The sequence below is a fragment of the Danio aesculapii genome, chromosome 12 (genome assembly GCF_903798145.1).
Source record: "Danio aesculapii chromosome 12, fDanAes4.1, whole genome shotgun sequence".
Taxonomy (NCBI): Eukaryota; Metazoa; Chordata; class Actinopteri; order Cypriniformes; family Danionidae; genus Danio; species Danio aesculapii.
Genome location: NC_079446.1, coordinates 25,071,256 through 25,089,859, shown reverse-complemented (window position 1 = coordinate 25,089,859; position 18,604 = coordinate 25,071,256). Strand labels below are relative to the sequence as shown.

Sequence of the window (18,604 nt, the reverse complement as noted above, 5' to 3'; positions counted from 1 at the left end):
ATGTAAAACATATTACAATCTAAAATAGACATTTAATGTTTTACTAGGCTAAAAAATGTCATTTAATTATTTTTTATGGCAAATCAAATTATTAAATCCTTAATTAAAAAGGCAAAAGTACAGCATGTTTTTGAAATAGAAGATTTAGAAAAAATATCTACTGTAATTTTTAAACAAGTGGATCTACAGTTGAAGTCGGAATTATTAGCCCTCCTGTTTATTTTCCCCCCCCCATTTTCTGTTTAACAGAGAGATTTGTTCAACACATTTCTAAACATAATAGTTTTAATAACTCATTTCTAACAACTGATTTATTTTCTCTTTGCCATGATGACAGAAAATAATATTTGACTAGATATTTTTCAAGTTCTTCTATATAGCTTTAAGTGACATTTAAAGGCTTAACTAGGTTAATTAGGCTAACTAGGCAGGTTAGAGTAATTAGGCAAGTTATTGTATAACGATGGTTTGTTCTGTAGACTATCAAAATATATAGCTTAAAGGGGCTAATCATTTTAACCTTAAAATGGGTTTTAAAAAATTTAAAACTGCTTTTATTCTAGCCGAAATAAAACAAATAAGACTTTCTACAGAAGAAAAAAATATTATCAGACATACTGTAAAAATTTCCTTTTGCTCTGTTAAACATTATTTGGGAAATATTTAAAAAGGAAAAAAATTCAAAGGAGAGCTAATAATTCTGACTTCAACTGTATCTGTAACTGAATCACAATATTAAATTCTCACATGCCCCAATTTAAAAACAGTATTGTCCCTGCCACTAAACCTCACCATAATGTGTCTGACTTCCTTGTCCTCCGCTCTCATGATTGTAAATATAATTTAGTGTGAGCTGTGGAGAATTGCAAATATTTGTGTTCACACCAATTTTAGTCTGCGAGCAGACAAACTCACCTCCACTTTCTATTAAAATGTCAAAGAGATCATCCATCTGTTGACTCGTCGCTGTGGGAAACTGCAGACCAAAACACACACAAATATATATACATACATATCCACATAAATATTAATAAGTTACTTTTCTATTCAAGGATGGCATAGACCAAGTGTATGGCAAACAAAAAGAATTTGTTACATAAAAGACAGTAAACAGGAAAAACAGCAAAATAGAGAAAGAAAAGACTAATTCCTTAGTCAAACAATAATAATAGTAATCATACAGTTATATAAATACTAGTAAAACAATATACGACAATAAAATAGAACTAAAACAAACTGACATAATACAAAACATGAAAGATTGTTTACTTCTTTAGTTTGCTCATTTTTGCACTATATATTCATCTAGTCCCCTTAAGCATCTTTTCTCTATTATTTCCTCCTATTCTCTTACAGATTTCAAGTAGTTAACTCACATGTCATTAAGACTCTATTATTTCTTTACTTGTAAGTAGGCTTGTGCCGGTATTCGGTAATGCGATAAATCACGGTAATGAATATGCACGATATTGTTATCGTGGGCACTTCAAAATACCGTGAAAAATAATAGATCCGAATTTATATTCTTAGAACGCGCCTTAGCTTATTTTCCATCAACCGCTTGAAGAAACACTGCGTATATGCTGCGCAGAACTTATGCGCACTCTGATGTAAACAATCCCCACATGTAGAAGCCCTGTGTGCACGCAGCGCGCGCCGCCGCTGCCACCGCTCTCTAATCCTCACACGAAGAAGAAGCATGGTGGAAGGAGGAACGCTGCCGACAATTTATCCCCCTTCAAAAAGGGTAAAGTCAGAGGTTTGGAAATATTTGGGTTCCAAAAAATGCAGAGGGATTGCTGATCGAAGACGGTTTCCCTTTGCACATTCACTTTGATATAATTGCTCAAGTTTACTTTTATATTGTGTATTGTTTTATTTATATTTATTTGTATTTAAATGTTTGAAGTACTTTTAGTTAATTAAAAAGTTATTAAAGTTACTAAGTTGACGAAACTGAAGTTTTTTTGTGTTTTTTTACCTGTTTCTCTAGTAAAATTACAATATCGTGATAATACCGTATACCGTGATAAAAGCTCAATCAATTAATCGCAGCATGAAAATGTGATACCGGCACATGCCTACTTGTAAGTAATTTAATAAAATTCAAAGCACACGTTTGAAAAAGTCAGCAAGAATTATTATTTAATAGGTTCAAAAATGTAGATCAACAAATGTTTTAGTGATTGTTGGAAATGTTTTTTAATATAAGTGGACGTTTCTTGACTAAAGATTAATAATGCAAGAAGAGTGTCATAATGTCAACCTGCACATGCTTAAGGAATGCCTATTATGCAAAAATCACTTTTATAAGGGGTTTAAATACAGTTGTGTGGCAACAGTGTGTGAATATAGCCGGCTTCTAAGGGTAAAAAATGTGAAATATTAAGTCTGCTTTTTATAATCAAATTTAATAAAAACTCTGCAGAAAACTCTGCAGAAACAAATCAGAGGGGGGAAGCTCCGCCCATTAGTGATGATCTCTTCTTCATTAGCATAGACAGCCCTGGGGTGCGTTTCCGAAAACCATCGTTAGCCAACTAAGGTCGCAAGTTCCGTTGTTACAAACATAGTTAATTGATTTGGCGTTTCCCAAATCCATTGTTCCAATGAACATTCGCAAACTGCATCGCAAACTTGTATGCTTGCAACTACACCTCTAGAGCTGTAATTAGAAACATCATCTCTCTTAGGTGTAATTTGCGTTCAAAGTATTTTTACAGTTCAGTTTAAAAAATTTGTCATTTTGAACACAGCCATGGCTCATGACGAAAGCTATAGGTAACCAACTGTATCATTTAAAAGCGGAATTTATGTTACGTCTCCAAAGCTTGTGAAAACAAAAAAACATAGAATACGTTAATGCTTTTAATATATAGTGGGTTATTTACTAAGTACCTGTACTGCATATGACATGGGCCTGCTGGTTAGAAACTTTCTGCAGTGGTTTGCATGGGTCAAATTGTAAAAGTAGTTGTAATTAAAAATAAATAAAGAATATCCTATTTAATTATAAAAATAATAATAATCATCATCATCATAATCATCATTATCATCATTATTATTAATATTATTAAAGTAGGATTGTTTTATTTCCTAATAAATAATAAATATTAAATTTCATTTCTTAATAAATAGCCTCATTATTTATTTATTTATTTATATGATTTATATATGATATTAGAATACGTGTTAGCTTTTGTAAGTGAATTAATGTTTTAGAATAGAATATGTAATGATCTCAATAATATCTGTAAAGGAAACACAGGCTCTATATGTGCCATTTACATATATTTCAGTTAATATGGAAAGCGAGTGCATGTTTTTACCGAATCTAATATAGAATTTTTTTAAATGCGTGTTTGTGTAAAACAATATAATTCGCGCAGAAATTTTGGGGTTCTTCTCTAAAGAAGTAGTTACTCCACCCTGTACAGAGCATCATTATGGGCGTTTTACGTTATAACTAACATGGTTCAAGTGATGGATCTGCGACAGAGAAACTACGAGTTTTGGGAAACACTCGTCACTACATCATTCTTTTCCCAAACGATGCATTGTACTATGACAGTTAAGCCGCAAGTTATGTCGTTGTTTGGGAAATGCAGGCCTGAGCGAGAAGCAGCTTGAATTTGAAATTAGCGTTTTGAATATATTGCTATGCTAACACAAAGGCATTTTAGCTCCGCCCTCTTTCAAAAATAGGGCTTGGAGCACAATCTCATTTGGATTTGAAATCTCCAAAATGGCACAATTTGAAAAAAGCCTGAAAGAGGCAGTTTCAAAGAATTATAAAATATTATTTGTGGGGTATTTTGAGCTGAAACTTTACATACGGAATTCATATCCTGTAAAAAGGTGCATAATAGGTCCCCTTTAAAACCCCACTTATAGCATTGTTGCAGACCATTCATTTTGCACAACCTTGCTACCTTGCTTATTTTCTGCTTTTGAGCTGGACTGCATACATTACCACCTGCCTTCAATATTTATGATTGCCTGCTTACAACTTTATTTTTAATCCAGTATGTGTACAAGCATGTTTAGATGAACAGAAAACAGACTACTTCACCTCAGAGATGGTGGGATTCTGGAGGCTGCGGGTCTGTTTGACGGCCTCCTCATAACGGGGTGGCTCTCTGTTCTTGGGCGTCTGGTTGAAAACTTGGCACTGCTGGATGAATGAGGCCTGGGGGTGCACAAATGAGTTAACACTCAGGCCCCGTTTACACTGACACATTTTAGTTTTAAAACAGCGTTTTAGAATGAAAACGATCCACATGGCGTTTCACCTCTCGTTTCTGAAAGATCTCCATCCACACTACACTGCTGAAAACGCACATCACATGACCACACACACACTCTGGCATGTGCTGCAGCATATGCGGACGTCTGAGCTCCAGGCAGTCAGCAGGTGCTTTGAGCACACCTCCCCAGGTGAGAGCAACGCAGGTCGGACAGTTCAAAGATCTTCCACTGGATTTCATCTCACTATAGTTGAACGTTAAATGTGATATTTATTTCTTCCTCTTGTTTCTATCTAATGAATCTTTGGTCTTTTGAATATAATACTTGTTCTCTGTAGGTAACGTGTTTTGGCTAAGCGCAAAGATAAGTTAATATAATAATGTAACCACGTACACTGATTCTACACATTTGACTGATTGCCTGCTTTTGTTTTATAAACTTATTGTACGTTATACTTTTATAATGGCCACTGATATTCAGCAAGGGACTGGCTCATATTTTTTTCGAAGAAAATGAAAGGGGGCAGTTATGTTATATGCTCGGCTTTGTTATAAATATGCATACAATAAAGATGACGGTCATATAAATATTTAGCTATACGACGCCTCAATTTTCAATTTTATATGCTCGACTTTGTTATAAATATGCATACAATAAAGATGACGTCATATAAATATGCAGCTATACGACGCCTCAAAAGTTAATATCAAAAAGAAAACAGGCAGTTCCTTATATTATGTTTTCATTTTATTAATAGTGAAAGAACATAGCCAGGGTGATGCGAATGACGTTATAAAGTACAATGTTTATCCCGACGTATCCACAGTAGTTTGTTTTCCATATCAATCTTGCGAAGTCTGAACTTAAAGAAAAAATTCAAGACTGAAATTTGTGTCCTTATACTGAGAAAAAGCCCCAACAGACAGATAAATGTCTGCAGCCACGCCTTCGTTTTCCCCCATCCACACTCAAACGGAACAGCAGCGTTTTTAAATGAAAACTCTTCAGTGTTTTCAAAAAGCTCTGCTTTCATGGCTCGAAAACTAAAATGGACGAAAGGTGTAACCGTAGCAAAACGTATGCGTTTTAAAAGTAAAACATATTAGTGTAAACAGGGCCTTAATGCAGAACAGAACCATAACCACAGAGGTAATAAGAACAAAAAGTTCTACCTTGTTTAGTTGTCCATTGATAAGGGATGATGGGATAGGGGATGTGTGAGGTGAGGTCCTGTTCTCTGGGGAGCTGCTGAGGAAGCACTGAGGAATCTCCAGTCCTGCTGGGTTCTCACTGGTACTGTGCTGGAAAGCTGACCTCTCAGTGGTGCCCACAGACAGGGTCTGTGGTAAGAGAAAACAAAAAGACCTTCAGACTCCAAAATCAGCCACTATTACCTTAAGCCATTGGTGCAATTTTGTGGCATAATTTCATGATTAGGACAATCCACACACATCTGTGCCTATGGCTGCGTTCCTCTGTGAAGTGTTCAATCCTTCATTCTAATCCCCTTGAAGGATTTACTCTTCAGAAGAAGAGCTTTAAAGGGATATAGGGAATCAAAATTTTTTTTTCTATTGGAATGAACTGGATCATAGGTGGATGATGATAAATACATGTGCAAATGGGGTCTAAAATGTTTTAAGCTTGTCCAAATTTGAACACGTCCAGGGGTAGTCAAAACCGCATTTTATTATATTACTTTCATGGTGTAAATGCTCATGTGGTTGAAGGTTTTTTAGTTAGCCACAAAAGACCACGTACTACTCACCAACTTACCTTTTGACCTTCACCTACTGTTTTTTGTGATAAAGCACACCAAAACAAAGTATTCATATTTTGCACACACATACAACAATACATTTTGTAGCTGCCAAACATATCTATTTAATTAAATTACTTGTAAGCCGCATTAACCTTGAGTTTGTTCTAGGGCTTGATCGAAATTAAACCACAAATTGCGATTAATCAAAAGCTGTGATTGTCATGCACATCTTGTCAGGAACAGAACATGGTTCTGTGATCTGTAGTACATGTCCTTCAAAGGCCAGAGAGCACTCTCGTGCAAGGAAACGCCAAATTCCCTAGCAGTTGTTAATAAAACAGAAGATTTAACTGCTTTCATTGATTCAACATGACTAATAATTAAAAATTAATGGAATCATCTCTTTATTTAAAATGCTGGACTTAAGGTTTGGAGTTTGGAGTAAAAACATGTTATTAAATGTTTATTTTCACATACTTTTAGAGGTAGCAGCAACACAGACCTGTAGTCCACCGTGTAGCTACGCAAACCGCATTCATTAATGCAGAATGATAATCTTTGATTTCATAATCGCCCAATTACATGGTCTGTGATTATGAAGACGATTTCGCATAGCTTAACAGTAAACTATGATTCTGTGCAGTAAATACTACTACATCTGAAACCACTTGCTGGAGATTTACTAGAACTGATTAATTTGATTAATTGTGTATTGTATTCACTGTCCTGATCACATCTAATAAAGATGATTTAATAGACACTGGTGACATAGGAATGAAGGGTCTTGAAGAGATCTGCACACAAGTAGTTACAAGACATACATTTTAAACAAGCTGAATCCTCCCACACTCCCTCGTGTAGCCAATACAAAAGTAAATGAAACTACAATTCATAGTCTGGCCTTTGGGGGTTGGCTGCAGAAACTCCAGATGTTCACTGACTGGCATGCTAAATTGGCCAATTTTACAGCTGATAAAAACATGTTTACATCCTGGTACAAAAGATGATTTTGGTGCATATAGCTAATATTACCTTTCATGACGACTGTGAGGGGGGTTAACTTTTTTATAACTCATTCCTTTCATTTATATTAGGTCTGCTAGGTCTTGCTGGTCGCAGTCCCGTCGCCTCAGCTGATTCCGGCTGGTTAGTCGCTGAACTCAGCATATACATCGTATTTTTGTTTTGTTTTATGTGGCTTTACACAGTCATTTACCTTTTGGGATTATTTCTTACAATTATCAGATGATATGTCGTGCTGTGTGCACTTAATTGTGCTCACAAACCATTCACGTGGCCTCCATTTCCCAGGTGAGTGAAATTCTTATATACTTTTATGTATAAATGTATTAGTTTTAAGACAATTTATTTATTATTTATAGTTTTATTTAGAACTGTAATGCACTCTAGCATCTGACAGATTGATCAGCTGTAGGCTAAAGAACAGTCGTCTAAAGCATTGTCTTACAGTGTCATGCCTAGATTTTATAAATAGCCTTGCATTTACTAACACAGACTATATTTGAAGTCTTTGGAAGTAATTAGCATTTTCCTCCTGCAGCAAAACATCCTAAGGTCAATACTTAGTGGCTCAATGTATTACAACAGTGTTTTTTAAAGACTAAAGACATTATTAATATCTTATACAACCAAGCGCAGGTGATCAGAACACAAACGAGTCGCATGTAATGAAGTGGATGAATCAATAAAAGCAAAATTGCTAGCAGGCATCTGTAGCTCCACTTACGATTTGCCTCTTTTGGTAACAACCTGTGGATGCAATGATGCGCGAACAAAATGGCGACGGTTGGCCACACCAACTTATAGCCATATTTGCGCTCTTCAGAAAACTATGGCTGACGTCAGACACAGTCTATAACCCATTTCACACAGGCAGACCTTTCCAGAAAATTACCGTCAATTTTCCAGAAACGTCTGTATGTGTAAACAGGCCCTTTTTGAAAATACCGACAAATTCATCCCGGCTATTTTTTGGAAAGAGAAGTTGTAACATTACCTGTTATTTGCCGGAATGCTGTTCTGTGTGACAAGGACGGAAAGAGCAGAGGGAAAATTGCCGGAAAGAGCGCGTTCAATATTGAATATATTCTGCCTTTGGATGTTTCTGGGACAAAGCAGGTGCATGAATGCTAAAGCTTTAAATATAAGTGAAACCACCACAAAAGCCCGACCCCTTCTATGTTTACAAATACAAGAGCAGACGTTTAGAGCTCATTTCTGGTTAATGATGTCAGAATGGTATTTTGGAATAGATGTGTGAATGGTCTATTCTGGAAAAATTCCAGAACGTTCTTGCCTGTGTGAAGAGCGCTGTTTTGATTTACCGGTAAAGTAGTTCCGGTAATTTTCCAGATATTTCACTGTGTGAAAGCGGCTTATGATTTGAAAACATGGTAATGCAGGGGAAACTGAAATGTGTCTCATAATCGAAACACATTAAAAAAAAACACAAAAACACATAAGCCTTTGCAGCATTTGAGTCAATTAAACATGATCAAAGAATTAAAATGAAATGAAAGTGTGGTGCTCTTCCAACTCATACATTCTAAAGGGCCCTTTGAAATTTTGAACTTCAGTTGGAATACACCTTCAATATGGTGTCAATGGTGATGCCTGGCAGTGTGGATGGTGAGTGCAAACCAACTCAAGCACAGCGTGCATGATGAGACAGAAGAGTCCACCAGGTGGCAATATAATGAGTTAAACATTATATAAAGGCAATAGGAGTTAAAAACACCTCACTTGACAACAAATTGAATTAATGTGCTTGGAGGGGTATAAACATTTGTTCAGGTCAGCACATTAATGGAGATAAATTATCATGCACTATGAGAAAGCATAAAGCATTTTTGCAGAAAGTAATAGAGGAATGTGCAAAACAAAGAAGTTAATGGAAGGAAAATGAAAGTGCTCAGAGATGCCCTCTGACATTACATTTTGTAGCATATAAAAAGAAAAGCAATGTGCTGCACATACCGAACTTATCCATTTATCCATCCTGTCAAGACACAATAGTGTGAGAAGGAACAGACTACTGAGAACAAAGTACTCTATACCTAAATAATACATGCTAAAAATCCAGTTAATGTTATGATATTCTGTCTGCCATTATGGCTCTATATAAAACCGGGCCTCTTCAGGTCATCCTGGCATGGGTCATGTGAACGAGTCAATGATAACGTTATCAGCTCATCACTACCAATGAGCTCTAGTTACTCTAGTCATCCAGGATTTAGGCCAAGCTTGTTCACTATGCCAAAGGAATGGCCATCAAGCTGGGAAACCTTAGCATGGTCCTCTGCTGCCAGGACAGGCCAATTACAGTAGAGTGAAAGCCTAGAAAGAAATGAGAGCGGTGACTCCCATCCATCTCACTGATGAATGACTCCACTGGACAGACAAAACTAGATGATCCCAGAGCTCACAGATAAAGTTTACTTCCTATGATGGCTTAAGCTGGCATTGATTCTATTCTTACTCTGATTGCATAGTCATTCGATACTCTGTTAGAAAAAGCTGTAGTGTGGATGAATATAATGATATAGAAGCCTCACCAACAACACATTGGACATTTTCAAATCCACATTATTGGCAAAACATTCTTAACATTAGAGGCTGCTTATTTTTATTCATGGCAGTTGGATGACAGATAAAGTTTCTGCGCTGAATTTTGTAAAACTGCTCAATTCACTGTATGCATAACTCCTGAGGATTTGATTAGCCTGCTTGATATTTTGTTGAATTTAAATAAAATGTTGTGTCATTATAAACTCGCAGTGTTCAAAATCAATGATCTACACTGCCTGATTGAGACAAAATCCAAAGTGAGCCTAGCATAGAAGGAACTCTGCATCAAATGACATTGTGCTGCACCACGTCAGTAAAATATGAACACTATCTATAGCAAAGGTGCCCAAACTTTTTCTTATGAAGGGCCAAAAACCAAACTTGATTGAGTACTGTGGGCCAAAGGTCAATATAAACATTGCTATGGATCATTTCCTCAATTCTTTTGAAATAAATAGAACACATTACTTATTAACTTTTGTTTAAATAATGTATTTTAATAATATTAACTAATTTATTTTATATTTTTTACAATTCATATTATTGAAAACATAAGAATTCCATTTACAACACAATGGAGTTTATTGCTGAATACACTAGTCAATCTACACCTGTATTTGCCTTGATTTGCTCGCTGAGGACTTCTGAATTGTGGTCTATCCATCGAGCAACAGTATGTTAAAAAAACAATCTGATTTATTCACATTTAATGTAAATTTGATTTTTTTGTAGCTTAACAATAAAACAAATGAAAGTTTACAAAAACATTAGAAATAAATGACAATATGTAAAGGCATTACCCCCTAGCCTCCCCAACATTCTCAAATGTGAAGGTGGGCCAAATCAAAGGTAACCATGGGCCAACTTTGGCCCGCGGGCCCTAGTTTGGGCATTTCTGATCTATAGTATTTTGCTTTCAGGTAAGGCAAGGCAAGTTTATTTATTTATCACATTCCATACACCAGGGGTCACCAATCTCGGTCCTGGAGGGCCGGTGGTTCTGCAGGGTTTAGCTCCAACTTGCCTCAACACATCTGCCTGGATGTTTCAAGTACACCTAGAAAGACCTTGATTAGCTTGTTCATGTGTGTTTGATTAGGGTTGGAGCTAAGATCTGCAGGACACCGGCCCTCCAGGAACAAGTTTGGTGACCACTGCTATACACAATGGTAATTCAAAGTGCTTTCCCAAAACAGAAAGAAGTATAAAAAAAACATAAAAACAACAAAGAATAAAAATGATTCAAATGTGTTTAAAACATGTTTTAGGGTGCTTTCACACCTGTTTGTTCCGAAACAGGGATTAAAATAGTTACAATGTTGCACTTTGTACTTGGTGTGGTTCGCTTTCACATGGCAAAGTTTCTAAACGGACCAAAAGAGCTAAAACAAGTCACGTGCGAGTAAACTCTCCTCACATTGGTCAGAGTTTCAGGGGTTTTTTTTCAGAGTCCCGCTCAGCTGTCATGTGTCCTTATTTTAATTTAAGGCAATGAGCAACAAGACATTATAAGCGGAAAGCAGAGGTAGACTTTCTCATACATAGCCCTTGGCTAGAATTATGCATTATAGGTGTTACATTATAGAAAGAAATAACAGATAAACCAAGACTGCAGTTCAGTTAGTTTTCGTAACGGATAAACAGCTCTCATTAATAGTTCAGCATGCTTTCACTTTTGTATTTGACATGAAACGCACATTTACTGGTAGGAATGACATCCCACACTACTCATAATTCTCTTTTCATATATACACACATATATACATATATACATATACACACACATATATACATATATACATATATATACATATATACACATATATATATACATATATATACATACATATATATATACATACATATACATATATATATATATATATATATATATATATATATATATATATATATATATATATATATATATATATATATATATATATGCCTATTACATATTCATAATACACTGTGATATAGCCGGGCTCAGATCGTATTGCTTTCTCACTACAATCGATCTGCTCCAGAGTTCGTTTCAATCGAGCTGCGGATATGAGCGTGATTGCTGGATTCACATATGCCAAACGAACCGCGCTAACAGGGGAAACGCACCAGGTTCCGAAACAAAAGTCTAGGTGTAAAAGGACCCTTAAAAGAATGAAAAAGAAAAGAAAGACATAATAGTGTGATCTGTCGGACATAGCACAGTGCTCATTTGGTAATGGCCCAGCTAAACACAGCTGTGTTTTTAGCCTTGATTTGAATGTGGTTAATGCTGAAGCACATCTGATCATTTCTGTAAGTTGATTCCAGCAGTGGGAGCCGTAGTAGATGAAGGCAGATTCACCCTGCTTTAACTGAACTCTTGGAATTTTTAATTATATGATTCTAAAGATCTGAGTGATCTGTTTGTATTCAGTGAGCATATCAGTAATGTATTGAGGTCCTAGGCCATTTAGTGATTAATAGACTTAGTGATTTATAGATTTAGTGAAAATCTATTCTGAATGTAACTGGGAGCCAATATAAAGACCTGAGGACAGGTGTGATGTTCTCTGATTTTCTGGTTCTGGTCAGAAGACTGGCAGCAGCATTCTGGATGAGCTGCAACTGTTTGACTGTCTGTTTGGGAAGACCAGTGAGCAGTCCATTACAGTAATCCACCCTGCTGCTGATGAAAGCATGAACAAGTTTCTCTAAGTCTTCACTGGAAATAAAGCATCTAATACTTGCAATGCTTTTGAGATGATAGTATGCTGATTTAGTCACTGCTTTGACATGACTAGTGAAACTCATATCTGCCTCAAAATAACAACAAGATTCTTTACCTTATTTTTTGTTGTTTTAACCCCTAGAGCCAAGGTACGTATTCACTTGAGAACCTCATCTCTGTTCCAAAATGCAATGACTTCAGTTTTCTCTTTGTTTAACTGAAGAAAGGTGGTGCAGTTTGATTTGTGGTGCATCCACAAGTAAACATTTGTGCTACTTTAGTGAGTGCTTAAGACATAGTGTTATAATAAGTTTTATAAAGTGTCTGTTGCATATAGAGAGGAAAGAGTGTGTTTCCTACAAGAGGTTTGTTTGTGGTTTGTCACATGATTTTTCAGAAATCATTCCAAATATATTTGTTGCATAACAAAAGTTTGAAATAACATTCTTTAAATTCTATCTTGAGACTGACCTGAACTATGTGGTTGTGAGTGAGCAGCTGTTGTGAAGTAGGACTTTCTGCTTTGGTGGACTGCAATTGTGGCGTCTGAATTAGACCTGTGCCTGGTGTAGAAACAGCTTGCAAGACTGGCTACAAATAAACATGGAAATTAAAATGAGTGTTGAAACAAGTATACACTTTTTAACACTGACAGAAAGCAATTAAAAAGTGATTTTTGGGATACCTGTAGTTTGACATTAGTATTGGGCAGCTGGATGGTAGTGGTATTATTTGCCAGGGGCATTGGAAGAAGGATCTGAGTGCCCCCATGTTGAGTAGTTAGAAGTGTTTGGGGGTGCCCGATGACTTGTGGAACCCCCTGATGGCTGATAATGAACTGACGGAGAGGGGCTGTTGTCACCTGGTTGGGATGCGCCTCCTCAAGCTTCACCAGAGTTGGTGTAGTGTGTGAACTCAGTTTGCAGTTGGGAGAAACAGTGTTTTCTGCTTTGACAGATGCCAACATGATGCCTGGGCTAGAAATGTTGTTATTTTCCACAGATGGTACAACTCCGCTTCTTTTCTCCACTTCAAGCTGCATCTTCAGTTCTTCCACCAGTTTCTGCTCCTGCTCCAGTTTACGCAGCAATTCCTCAATCTGTCGCTCCTTTTCATGTAGTCTCCTGTCTTGCTCCTCAGGAACAGGGTTTGCCTTTATTAAACAACGGTTTTGTATCTCTGCTTGTCCTTCCACGGACATGTCCTCCCTGCTGAGAAACTCTGAGGAACTTGGAGACACAGGCGGAGTGGAGCTCAAATTATTAGTGGGCAGTTGGATGGGAGAGAGGGTTGTAGTGGTGTTGGAAACTTCCATAAGTGTGCTGCAGGGCTGTGTTTTAGGTCCTGTGGAGGAGTTGTTGGGTGCAGTAGTGATAGGATTTTCTTGGAAAGGCTTGAGCCGTTCAATAAGGTCAGTCTTTGTTCCTGATACTGGAAGACCACGCAACTTTAACTCCATTTTTAGCTCTGCCACCTGCCAAAATGAACACATTATTAGTGAAATTAGCAAATAAAGTAATTTCTGGGTTTATTGCTAAAAACAATCTGCTGTCAATCAAACTTAATGAATAGGATGCTTACTTAATTTTAAAGTAAATGTTATTTCCTTGCTTATTTACAGTAGTTTTATACACACTTATTTTTAACATTAAACAACACCTGCTAAACATTTTACATTAAAACATTTTTTTAGAAAGAACTTAAAGACGCACACGAAAGACACATTCCATTGATCAAAAGTGATAGTGGTGATGCTCTGATCGATTGGAGATCATTATTGGCCGATAATCCCTTTTCATGACTCGATCAGTACTTGCCAATCTGGTCAATCTCATGAACTGATTGCAAATGTTTGTTTATGAGTTTACACACAGAGGAAGATGCACGTGAGCTCATCGCAGATGATTTCAACACGTGATGAGGTAAATGATGCATGGGGGCGTGAGTGTGCTCACGTTACAGCAGCTAGTTTTTGTCTCTTTGTTGCAAGTGGAACCATTGTATTTCCGGAGCTTTAAGCTGCAGTCTAGTGTCTCATCCAACCATATGGCCTCTCCCGGAAGCTCCGCCATTCTCCCGCATATTCATAGCGGCGCCATGACACCCACCAATTAGATAAAATACCCTGCAAATCATGGCGACGAAAGTGAATGAGCAAGAGAACAGATCGTGAGAGGCACAGTGATGTTCTAGGAATTATATTTGTTAGGTTAAATGAACAGTGCAGTAAAGAAAATCCCCGCTCTCTCATTGAGCTGCTGTGAGACTGTCCGGAGCTGCAATCATTTAACTGCTATCAAAAGTTGGAGATGAGCTAAATATTTTATTGGCCTTGCATGTATTTAGGCATTTTTACATACAAGAACTGAAAGTTGTGTGTTTTTGATAATATATCAAGTTCACTAAAACTTCAAATAAAAAAAATAAAAAACTTAAATATAAATATTTTTTACTTATTCAATATCACTTTTTTGTAATATAGGCCTAGTTATTGCAATAAACAGTAGTTTATATGCCTATTTCCTTTTAGTAAGTAAATGTAACTTCTTATGAATCAATTATAGCCTACTATAAACCTTTTCTTCATTGAGACATGATGAATTCTTCCTCCATCATTTGCAGTATTGCTTAATTGCATTGTTAGTCATTTCTTACCAATTTTTTAACATTGTTTATCAATTATTCTTTGTAAACTGCAACCACACTAAATGGTTATAAGATATGTGTTTTAGAGATTATATGCAACATTCTTAAACTATTCTCTTAGGTAAGGAGAGATCTAGAAAATGTGCTTTAGGCGTTATAAAGCTTGAAGCATCAGAATTGGTACTCTGTATCAGCTGATTACCATGACAAAGAATCGCTACTTGGTATCGGCTGCAAAATTCCTGACCGGAGCATCCCTAGTAAATACATGTTTAAACTTCCTAAAATACATACTTTTAAACAGATTTTTTAATTAAATAAATGCTTTTCTTTTGAAATTTCACTTTCATAATGCTGAAAACAGAGTTTCACATAAAGAAACACACTTATTTTGAACACTGATGTTTCTTGAACATTAATCCGCATATTACAATGACTTCTTTCAAAATAATGATCCAATATTGATTGCACTTTTCAGTACCTTCATCTCCTCCAAGTTGGCTGGTAATATGCCAGCTTTGCGGTTGGAAAGAGTGCTATTGGGCCGCACAGGTGTTGCTGTGGGCAGAGACACCACAATCGAGGCAGGAAGGCTATTGGTGTTGTTGATAGCCACTGTGGCACTGCTGTTTTGGCCCTCAATCACAGGCCTGGTGAGGTGAGAAGCAGATGGGAAATTAGGGGAGAAACAATACTCAACGTCACAACAGGAACAATTCGTCCACTCACCCAATCTCAATAAATAAACACGATCAAAGAAAGCAGAGGCAGAAAACAACAGGAGTCAAAATAAATATTGTAGAATAAGAGATGGAAAAGGAAGCGGAGGACTAACCTCATCAACTTCCTGCCATTACGAAAAATCAATAAACAGGATTTGTTATTGGAAAATAGGCAATGGTCCTCGGGGCAACAAAAGGGTTCAGACATTTTCCAGCTAAAATCATTCATATGCAGTCATTATACTAATGGTCGACTAAACACATCCTAATGGCGAGCTTCAAAGGTAAAAGACGGCATTTATCAAATCAAGCAAGAGAAATGCCAAATGGTTTGCATCCACCAAATTGGCAAAGCAGTTCTAAACACAAGATCCGGATCTTCTTGCTTACTTGAGAGGTGCAGGAAGGATGGTCTGGTAGTTGTAGTGCTGCTGTTGCTGTTGGCTCAGGATCTGTAGCTGCAAAAATAGCTGCTGTTGTTGTAGTAAACGAGCATACGAGGAGTCCATCGGGGCTTGGTCGGGTTCTTGTTTCTGATCTGGGGGAATGTACTGATGATATTTCAACTTTTTCACACGTGGCTTGGCCTCCTTGCTCTTCTTGCTGCGGCTCTTGTCTCCAGGTAACTTAGGCTGACTCTGCTGTAGATCAAACAGAGGTTTGACATCTAAAGTTAATGGATTTAATACATTTTTGTCGAAGCCACAGAAGGCAGATCTTTACTGACCTTTACAAGGGTGGGCCCTGACTTCACAGGGGCCACTGTGACTAGTTGTGGTATGGGAGCTGGCGGGCTAACGGATTGTTCAATGGTGGAAAAAGGCTTGAGGAAATCTGTCGAAGTAGTGGTGACTGCAGGAAAGTGCTGTGAAAACAACAAACAATGAATTTCAGACTTTCTGCTAAACTTGAAAGACCAAATTCTGCACTTTGGCCCCAGAAATTCAAGGAGTGTTTTCACATTGAAAATGGAATTAAAACTGGAAAGAATACTGTTGAAAAAACATTATTAGATACTTCAAAACTTCAGCACTAAAAACCAAACATACCAACAAGTCTCCAAAATGTTGGCGAAACTGTGGATGTAACAAAGCAAACCATTATCATATTTTTTGGGAATGTATATATATTCAGAAATAATAGAAAAAGAAATACAGGAGGTTCTTGAATATTTATTTGAAAGAGATATACCTCTAAAAAGTAAGTTGTTATAATTTGGCTGTGTAAATCCAGATAAAGTAACGGCAGACAATAAATACCTGATGTGTGCTCTCATGGCTGCCAGTAAAAAGCATCACATGCAAATGGCTACAACAAGAGCGACCGACCTTAAATAATTGGATAGATGCAACTATTGAGATCTATACAATGAAAAAAAGCACTTCTGTAGTTAATTTTAAAGTAGGATGTATTCCTGAGAAAATGGAGGAAATGGGTTGAATATACAGTTGAAGTCAGAATTATTAGCCCCCGTTTATTTTTTCCCCCAATTTCTGTTTAACAGAGAGATTATTTCAACACATTTTTAACATAATTTTAACATAATAGTTTTAATAACTCATCTCTAATAACTGATTTATTTTATCTTTGCCATGATGACAGTACATAATATTTTACTAGATATTTTTCAAGACACTTCTATACAGCTTGAAGTGACATTTAAAGGCTTAACTAGGTTAACTATGCAGGATAGGGTAATTAGGCAAGTTATTGTATAATGATGGTTTGTTCTGTAGACTATCGAGAAAAAAAAAAAGCTTAAAGGGGCTAATAATTTTGACATTAAAATTAAGTTTAAAAAAAATTAAAAACTGCTTTTATTCTAGCCGAAATAAAACAAATAAGACTTTCTGTAGAAGAAAAAATATTATCAGACATACCGTGAAAAATTCCTTGCTCTGTAAAACAGCATTTGGGAAATATAAAAAAAAAAAAAAATTTGAAAGGGGGGCTAATAATTCTGACTTCAACTTTATATTCACAGTGTATTCTATGTTATCCCCATGTGTATAGTGAAGGTGGTCATTAGAGATTATTCTGGAAGGAATTATATTATGACATGCGCTCTCTCACCCTGGATGTAAATAGTGTTTTATTTTTTATTATTTTCTTTAGTTTTTTTATGCAATTTTTCACTTGTTTCAGATGAATCTCTGACTTTTTGTTGTTTGATTAATGATAAAAACAGTCGGCAGCAGGAATATTGCATGCTGTCACTTTAAGAGCAGTGAGGTTCAGATATGGTTTCTCTTTCACATGTCTTTTGATTCTCAACTCGTTTATTACAAAAATGAGGGTTAATTTGAATAATCACTAAACACCGCGTTTTGACACAAATTTAAATCTATTCGACCATTAAACCGCTCACATTAAGATGACTTTAGATGTGTGTGTTCTGCTTGTCTCTGAGGCTGAGCATGCACACACACACAACAGCATGCAATTTATTTCGCGCTTGTAAAAACATGAATGATTCGAATGTACATTAATGAATGATGCGCATCCCATGCTGCAAACGTTACAACATGTACAACAGTACATGCTTTTAGTAATTTTAATGTGAGACTGAGCTTTGCAGAGCAACAAATGTGTCCAACCGGAAAGGGGGCGGTATATGATGCAATAATCGTTTTTTCTCGATTAATGTTTTTTCATAATCGTTAGAAGGTAAAAAGAAATCGAAACTGAATTTCGATGAATTGAACAGCCCTAGTAGGACGATGGACCCATTCTTGAGCCTAATTTGCACTACATTGATGATGATTGGAGGCTGCGTCAGAGATGCCTTGTGACAGCAAATTGTCCATGACATTTAAATAATTATTTACAGAAAACGCAAGAAATGCACTGTTAATAAAATATTATTTACAGGATATACAAGAGTTATTTTATTTAGAAGAGATACTGCTTATTTTCTACTTTTAA

General features: G+C 36.4%; 1 protein-coding gene across 2 annotated transcripts in view; it reads right to left on the bottom strand.

The window, feature by feature from the left end:
- mrtfba (myocardin related transcription factor Ba) overlaps positions 1–18,604 on the bottom strand; it is a 73,768-nt gene that overhangs the window by 5,142 nt on the left and 50,022 nt on the right. Inside the window, exons 8-15 of one of the 2 annotated variants that reach the window (XM_056469273.1) lie at positions 16,407–16,544; positions 16,070–16,320; positions 15,439–15,607; positions 12,997–13,785; positions 12,783–12,902; positions 5,421–5,588; positions 4,073–4,189; positions 916–976 (exon numbers count right to left, since the gene is read on the bottom strand). In XM_056469273.1, coding sequence (XP_056325248.1) covers positions 916–976; positions 4,073–4,189; positions 5,421–5,588; positions 12,783–12,902; positions 12,997–13,785; positions 15,439–15,607; positions 16,070–16,320; positions 16,407–16,544 — 1,813 coding nt within the window. The remainder of the gene's footprint in view (positions 1–915; positions 977–4,072; positions 4,190–5,420; positions 5,589–12,782; positions 12,903–12,996; positions 13,786–15,438; positions 15,608–16,069; positions 16,321–16,406; positions 16,545–18,604) is intronic. The other variant, XM_056469274.1, reaches the window with a different exon arrangement.